The following is an 8,994-nucleotide window of genomic DNA, read 5'->3' on the forward strand; positions in this document are numbered from 1 at the left end:
TTAGGCTTAAATACAGGGAACAATAACATAATAAGGCAGGAGGGAAGTAAATGAAGAAAAAGCCCTGTATCATCCAGGAAGAAGGTAATACTTATTAACTTTAAGCCTTGATAGGTTATCTATAAATGTTTTCATTGTAGAGTAGCCACAAAACGATTAGTTCTACAATGCACAACTTACAAAGTAGTGAAAGAAATGGAAAGTTTTTTTTAACGTGTATTTAAAATAAGGGAAGAAAGGAGGAAAAAAATGAACCAAAGAGTAGGCTAGGAAGCACAAAACAAGATGGTAGATTTAAACCCAAATATATCAGAAATTATATTAAACGTGTAGGTTTAAAGACAGGTAAATAATAAATTAGGAGTTTGGGATTAGCAGATACAAACTATTATATATAAAATAGATAAACAACAAGGTCTCACTGTATAGCACAGGGAACTATATTCAATATCCTGTAATAAACCATAATGGAAAAGAATATATATGTGTGTGTATATATATGTATATATACACACATATATATATATATATGTATCTGAATCACTTTGCTGTACACCAGAAACTAACACAATATTATAAATCAACTATACTTCAATTTAAAAAAAAGACAACAGTTTTGAATGGCAGCTTTCCCCAAGCCCACCTCGTCCCTTGAAATCAACAGACAGCAAGCAGCCTTTTTCTGATGACACACGCTCTGCCCGTGGTGACTGTCCATGACCGCCCCGAGACATCACATAGTTTGAGTCAGCGGCAAGGGCAGGCTGCCACGTACCTTCTTCACCTCCCTGAGGGGCTGCTGTGGTTTGGGCTCTTGCATCTGCTTTGTGTAGTCCTTCTGTCTCATGGGCCATTTGATGACTGTCTGTTCTCTGTGCAGCTGCTCCTAACAGCCCCTTGTCCTTCTTCCAACCCACCGCTCGTGGTCCCAAAGAACAGGGAGCACAGGTTGTTCAGACATGCGCCAACAGAGTTCCAAGGGCCAACGCTGGCAGAGGACTGCTCCATCCTTCTTACCAAAGTGCTTTTCCACGAAGGACGTTTCATTCTGACTCTGGGCATCGGACTACTCTGCTTCAAGAACTATTTCCCATGGAGCCAGAAGCCTTAGAAATTTGCCCTTACAACCCTCAACACCGAATCCCACTCAGAAGATTTCAGTACCACCTGGCATCATGCAGGAGAAAGAACCCCCAAAAGGCCAAAAAGATGGCCAGCTGCAAATACAACGCCTGCCACGTGCTCCCCATCGAAAAGCTGGAGGAGCCTGAGGCTGCCTGTGTCAACAGAAGCACAGTGGAGGAAGAGGACAGCTTGAGCCCTCTGAAGGTCAGCCTTCCGAGTTCAGAGCAGAACGGAGACACCCCTCCAGTGTCCCCCTGGCTCCCCAACCCCGATGTCTGGAATGTAGATAGCACGAATTGCCACCCCATGTTTGTCCTTAAGACTTTTGATCCCCAAAAGCTTGCTTGTGAAAGCGACACAAGAGAGTCAGAGAGAGAGGACCACACCCCATCCCTGACCCCCCCCCCCCCAGGTCATCAGACCAGGAGAGTAAACCGCCAGCCGCAGAAAGGAGATGCAGGCCTCTTAAATGCATGAAAGGAGATGCAACTCACCAGAATAAAAGGCATACAAAGTAAACTACAGTGGGATGCTTTTTTTTTTTTTTGCTTGTTTTTACCTAACAGATAGGTTTAATAACACTCTGCTGACAAAAAATGGGACTTTCATAACATTGGTGAGAGAATGTAAGTTGGTAAACTTCCCTGGAGGGCAATTTGACAATAGCTATAAACATTATCAACGTGATGGAATAATTCTACTTCTGGGTATTCATCCTGTTAATATATTCACACATGTGGACAATGAGGTAAGTACAAGGGTATTCATGGCAGCATTACGTGTAGCAGCAAAAGGTCAGAATTGATCTAAATATCCATTGGGAGTATTTGATTAAATAAATTATGGTGCCGTCATGTAATGAAATAGTATGCTGCTGTGAAAAAGAGTGAGGACACTCTTTCTGTAAGACGTGGAAAGGCTAAGACATGTTGTTTAACTCAGAGACGAGCACACTTTTTCTATAAAAGGCCAGAGAGTAAATATTTCAGGCTTTGAGAGCCATATGGTCTCTGTCACAACTATTCGGCTCTGCCTTGGTAACATGACAGCAGCCACAGGCAATATGTAGACCATGAACATTGGTTCCAACAGAACTGTTTACAGAAACCGGTGATGGGCTGGATTTGGCCTGTGGTCTATTGTATGCCAAGCCCTACTGCAACTGATCAAAGCCAAGTCCATGCCACTGTTTTTGTAGATTTGTGAAAGAGGACTGTGTAGGGATGTGCTTGTACTTGCATAGAATTTCTATTCAAGGGTACATTAGTACAGGGGTCTGCCCACAAAGCCTGAAATGTTCACTGTCTGATCCCTTACAGAAAATATGTGCTGCCCTCCTCCCTAACATCAGCTGCCCCAGGGAAGACAACTAGGTGATTGCAGGACAGGGAAGAGAGAGTTTTTACCTATAGTACCTTTTATATATGAACACACTTGAATGCATCATCTGGTCAAAAAATTAAAATACACATTTTTTCTAAAACAGCAAAAGACTTAAATCTTTTGAAAGTTTTTCAGAAGGAAGTCTTAACTGCTAAGTTTTTTTTAAGTACTCATAACTTTGTCACCCCTGGCCCCTTCAACTGTTTCTACAAAGTGTTACATAAAGATTTCTTCTTGGAAAAAAAGAGAAGTTCTGGGTGTTGGCCCTTGAAATTCCATGGTGAATAAAATGCTTGGACTAGAGAACTGCCACATAGGAAGTAGGTGAAATAAGAAAGTGGTGTGTAGGGCATATAGCTGCAAACTATAGGTCAACAAGACCAGGAAAAAAAGAGTAATTTGGTTTGGGGTATGAATAAAACAAATTGGTCATGAGTTAGTTTTTGTTGAAGCTGAGTAAAGAATAAATTTTACATTCTCTCTATTTTTATATAAATGTGTTTATTTTACTATTTTACTATTCTCTATTTTTATATAAATTTGAAATCTTACATAATAAAAATAGTTTAAAATGTATTTTAATATATTTACAATATATTTTAATATAAAGATATATTATATCATACAATATTATTTTATATAAATTACATATATTATATATTTTAATAAAAAGTTTTAAAAATACATATTATATAAATTTGAAATCTTCCATAATAAAAATAGTTTTAAAATATATTTTAATATATTTTTATAATATATTTAATATTATATATAATATATAAAATATATTAGATATATTATAAAAATATATATTGGGGGAGGGATAAATTCAGAGTTTGGGATTAGCAGATACAAATTATTATACATAAAATAGATAAACAACAAGGTCCTACTGTATAGCACAGGGAACTATATTCAATATCTTATAATAAACTATAATGGAAAAGAATATGAAAAAGAATATATATATATGTATATAAAACTGAATCACTTTGCAGTATACCAGAAGCTAACACAATATTGTAAATCAACTATACTTCAATTTTTAAAAATTTAAGCATATATATATTATATTATATATTATGTACAAATGTATATTATATATTATTTACAAATGTATATTATATAGTATATTTTAATTAAAAGGTTTAAATATATAAATATACATTTATATGCAATATATGTTTAAAATATATATTATAGAAGATTTCAAATTTATATAAAAATAAGAGATAGTAAGATAAACTATATATGCATGTATAGTGTATATATAAATATATATATATATTTATATATGCTAAATGCAATGTAGTATCCTGGGTTGGATTCTGGACCAGAAAAAGATATTAGTGGAAAACCTGGTGAAATACAAATAAAGCCTGTAGTTTAGTTAATAGCATTCTACTGATGTGAATTTCTTAGTTTTGCTGAGTGCTTCATGGTCTTTTAAGATGTTAACATTAGGGAAAGCCTGGTGGAGGGTATAGGGGAACTCTTTGTACCATGTGTGCAAGTTTTCTGTAAATCTAAAATGATTTCAAAATAAAAAATTTAAACACAGAGCAAAGAGCAACATGATGGGCATAAGGAGGGACTCTCAACTACCTCCTACTGACCCTGGGCAGAGCAGGGACGACAAGCTCATAGGATGATGTGGAGGATTACAGGATTTAACACATGTAGGATTATTAGGACAGTGTCTGGTACAAAGGAAGCCCTCGGTTAATGCTAACTACTAGTAGTAGTAATGGTGGTTGTATTCAGCAAAAAGGAAATGTCATGTGGTAAGGGAAAAAATGATGAGCTAGTAAATTTATAAAATATAATCAAACAATCAACTGAGAAAAATCATCAATATTGCATTTAAAATGATAAAACAAAACTTCTAGATAAACATAGTCTAGGGGAGGGGATTGTTCAGAAGGAAAAAAAACGTTGAAAAACAAATATGTATATTAAAAAGGTTTAAAGAGCCCCTAAAATAAAAGAAATATTTTTTATATATTATAAACCAGCCAAGAGGAGAAAAGAGACCAGGAGATGACAGAAAACTTTATAAATACAACAAAGAAAAGGAAAAAAAGGAATAGTAAAAAGAAAACACAAAATGAAATGGTAGAAATCAATCCAAATATTCATATAAATGTAAAGGGATTTAACTTACCTATTAAAAATTCTATTTATATTTCTAAATCAAATACATGTCCATTTTGATCAACACGAACCAGTAGAGAATGATGGGAAATACATGACCTGTGTGCCACCAGCACCACCACCCACGCACATAACAGACATAACCAATCAATCACAACATTCTTTCCTGAGCCTGGACAATACCCTCAGAATTCTTCTCAACACAAGGTTCCAGGCTGCTATTACAGAGAGAGAGAAATCAGCTCTGTCTTGACAGAGCCCACCCCTAGGCAGGTTCCCCACTTGGCCCTCTCTTACCCTCATGTCCTAACTCAACGTCTTCCAGGAACAGTAAAGAAACACAGGGACTTAAGAAAAAGTCCTACCGGGAGATCTAGAGGAAAGACCAGGCAAGAGAGGAACGCCTGTTCTAAATTCCTAAGCTGGATCTCAGCCAGCTGTTCCCTCTCCTCCTCATTCCTTGTGTCTGCTGGCCCTGTCTGCAGGAGAACATCTGCAGCAAGCCAGACTCTAGCAGCGACCATCATAAAAACACTTGTTAGGGGCTTCCCTGGTGGCGCAGCGGTTGAGAATCCTCCTGCCAATGCAGGCGACACGGGTTCGAGCCCTGCTCCGGAAAGATCCCACATGCCACGGAGCAGCTAAGCCCGTGCGCCACAACTACTGAAGCCAATGCGCCTAGAGCCGGTGCTCCGCAACAAGAGAAGCCACCACAATGAGAAGCCCCCACACCGCAACGAAGAGTAGCCCCAGCTCACCGCAACAAGAGAAAAACCAGCACACGGCAACGAAGACCCAGGGCAGCCAAAAATAAATAAATTTTTAAAAACAAAACAAAAAACACTTGTTAGCGAGCGGCGACAGTGACCACAGCAAGCCAGTGCTGGGCTGGGTGCCAGTGATTGAATCAGAGCTGAATGGGCTGGGGAAAGGTAGGCCCCGCAGCCCTGGGCAGCGGGCGAACGTTCCAATCTCATGTGTGAGGATTCCTGGCAAAGGAGGAGCCTGGCAGAAAAGCCATGTGCTCAGGCAGAGGGGGTTCTGGCACAGCAGAGGAAGGAGGAAAGAAAGGGGGGCTACCCTGGGGCAGGTGCCTTGTCCCAGGCACAATCCTGAGGGGAAAGTACTTTTATTTCCAATATACAGATGTGAAAAGTGTCTCAAAGAAGCTAATTAACTTGCTTTGGTTCACAAAGTTAGTAAGTGGCAAGTGGCCTAATGAAATTGAACCGATCCGCAGCAGCTCTACTCCTAAATTTGTAGAAACCAGAAATATGTACATGAGTTTGCCAAAAGATGAGGACAGCTGTTCACAGCAGCACTATTTATAATGCCAACCTGAAAACACTCCGCCTGTCCTTCAGGAGAAATGGGTGCAGTATGGAAATGTCCCACGATGAAACACAATACAGGCATGAGAATGAACCAACTATAACTACCCAGTCAGCACGGGTAGTGTCACATAAAGTGAAATTCAGTTTACAGTGTTTTTTTTGGAAAAAGCAAGATAAATCGATGGTGTGTGAATTCAGGATGGTGGTTACCCTTGGTGGGGTAGGGAGGGGGGTTCTGGGGTGCCGGTCATGGTCTATTTCTCAATAACCATACGGGTTACCTGAGTGTGTTCACTCTGTGAAAATTCATCCAGCTGATCACTTGGGATCTGTGTATTGTCCTGTATGTTGAAATTCCATGGAAAGTCTTGAGAAATTGAACCTATACCTAATGTAGATGCTTTCTCTACTGTTTCTGATTCCCTGGCTAAGGAACAGATGGTTACACAAAACAGGGCACTAAAGTGCTAGCTTTAACTGGGCTCAAGTCCTGACTTGACCATGTTCTAGTAACTTCTGCTCAGAACAGTCAACTGAAACATGGACACGAACTTCTCCTTTGCAGGATTCTCGTGCACAGAAAGAAATGAGAAAGCATTCTGTAATAATATCGTAAGAGCCCATGTTTTCTGAGCCCCAAGTGTGTGCCAGTGTTCTATCCAACCCCTTCAACAACTCTGGAAGGTTAAGGATTCTCCCATTTTATAGCCAAGAACTCCAAGGCTCAGAGCAGAAAAGAGCCAGGCTGGGATTCACATCCAGGTCTGTCTGATCCAAAGTCAGAGCTTTATCCATGGCTGCCAGGAAACCCGTGGAAAGCTTGCCAGATGTCCTGGGTAAAAATTAAGACACAGGCATTGTCACAATGGCTCTGGATTCCAGAATCCTTCCTCCCACTTATTTCCAACAAAGTTCCTAGTCTCCTAAGTTCCTCCTCCACGCTGTTGAGCCCACCGTGCGCTGCTCATTTCCTCAGGGTTCTTTAGCTGACACAAGCTACCTTCCTATCGGCTAGTTAGTGTCACATTAATGCTGTGTAACAAACCACTCCAACATTCAGTGGCTTCAAACAACATTCTTTTTTTTTTTTTTTTTTTTTTATTTTGTGGCTGCGTTGGGTCTTCGTTGCTGCGTGCGGGCTTTCTCTAGTTGCTGTGAGCAGGGGCTACTCTTCATTGCGGTGCGCGGGCTTCTATTGCGGTGGCTTCTCTTGTTGCGGAGCACGAACTCTAGGCGCACGGGCTTCACTAGTTGTGGCATGCGGGCTCAGTAGTTGTGGCACACGGGCTTAGCCGCTCCGTGACATGTGGGATCTTCCCCGACCAGGGCTCGAACCCGTGTCCCCTGCATTGGTAGGCGGATTCCTAACCGCTGCGCCACCAGGGAAGCCCCTCAAACAACATTCTTATCATGTGTCATTTGGGGGTTGGCTAATCTAGGTCCACAAAAAAAAGCAGAAAAAAGAAAAATGGGACACCGCCACCAGTGCCTGCAGACCTCATGTTTTTTCCCGATGCATAACACTGACAGAATTGATGATATGCTTGACCAGAAAAAGCAAATTTCAACACATTTCAAAGATTTGAAGCCACAGAGACTATGCTCCCTGAACACAGAAGAATTAAGCTAGGAATCAACACTAAAAAACCATGAAACCACTAGGTTCTTCATGACTTTTTTTTTTTTCCTTAGATTCCATATATATGTGTTAGCATACTGTATTTGTTTTTCTCTTTCTGACTTACTTCACTCTGCGTGACAGACTCTAACTCCATCCACCTCACTACAAGTAACTCAATTTCGTTTCTTTTTATGGCTGAGTAATATTCCATTGTATATATATGAAGAACCTAGTAGTAAGACGGGAATAAAGACACAGACCTACTAGAGAATGGACTTGAGGATATGGGGAGGGGGAAGGGTAAGCTGTGACAAAGTGAGAGAGTGGCATGGACATATATACACTACCAAACGTAAAATAGATAGCTAGTGGGATAGCACAGGGAGATCAGCTCGGTGCTTTGTGACCACCTAGAGGGGTGGGATAGGGAGGATGGGAGGGAGGGAGATGCAAGAGGGAAGAGATATGGGAACATATGTATATGTATAACTGATTCACTTTGTTATAAAGCAGAAAATAACACACCATTGTAAAGCAATTATACTCCAATAAAGATGTTAAAAAAAAAAAAAAAAACATGAAGCCTTCCCTACCCATCTAATCCTAGCTGCCCTAGGTTTCTCTCTTGGCCACATCACGTCATGGCAGGATGAGATATCAATTAGCACCTACTGGGTACCAGGCCTGCTACTCAGGGAGAAGGACATCCCCCATGCCTTTCTGAAGAGCATTTGAGACTCAGGCCCTGTACCAGTCCTTGTCAGACTGTCCCGTTCATTACGTACTATAACCTAAATACCTATAGGTCAGCCCTAGTTAATATACAAGTAAAACACCATCCTGACCAGCTTGAGACCACTGGTCTGTATCAGTGAAAAGTTCGATTTTCAACTCATGTCGAAATTCAGCTTTAATTGCTTTCAAACACATCCAGCCAAGGGTGGAAACATAAAATCTATCTTAGAGGGGGTTAAATCACTGTCATTACTGCATCAGAGCCTTGGTGATCTCTGGAAATAGCTGGAACATAGAAATGATTCTCACTGGGGTCTGCTGAGAAAGTGGCTCATTCAAGCAATCACACTCCCAAGCTTATCCTGGCCTATCAGCTACCTGTCCTGCGAGCCTGATTTGCCCACCAACCAGCTTTCCTATTGCTTTTGATATTACAAGGGGGAAATTTTTTTCTCTGGGTAAAGAATCATTGTCTTCGCAATTGCTGTCCCACAACGGAGCTGGCTGCCAAGTAAGAGCCACCTCTCCCCATCAGTGGAGGAGTTCAAGCAAAGGCCAGACAACTGCTTGATGTGTATGCTGAAGAAGGGGCCTGCAAATCAGAAAAATGCTTCAAAGACCTACCAAGAACTTCAAGAAACT

The 8,994-nt window shown here is 40.5% G+C and overlaps 1 protein-coding gene across 1 annotated transcript; it reads left to right on the top strand.

Moving 5' to 3' along the window:
- Nucleotides 1-1,092: 1,092 nt before the first annotated feature.
- On the top strand, nt 1,093-1,602 carry GTSF1L (gametocyte specific factor 1 like). Its single transcript, XM_059898571.1, has one exon. It carries the CDS (start codon nt 1,093-1,095, stop codon nt 1,600-1,602), a length of 510 nt encoding a protein of 169 aa, XP_059754554.1.
- Nucleotides 1,603-8,994: the final 7,392 nt, after the last annotated feature.

This window comes from Balaenoptera ricei, chromosome 15 (assembly GCF_028023285.1).
Source record: "Balaenoptera ricei isolate mBalRic1 chromosome 15, mBalRic1.hap2, whole genome shotgun sequence".
Lineage (NCBI taxonomy): Eukaryota > Metazoa > Chordata > Mammalia > Artiodactyla > Balaenopteridae > Balaenoptera > Balaenoptera ricei.

Coding starts and splice junctions, on each gene's coding strand:
- GTSF1L (XM_059898571.1), top strand. CDS start 1,093: ATGGAGCCAGAAGCCTTAGAAATTTGCCCTTACAACCCTCAACACCGA.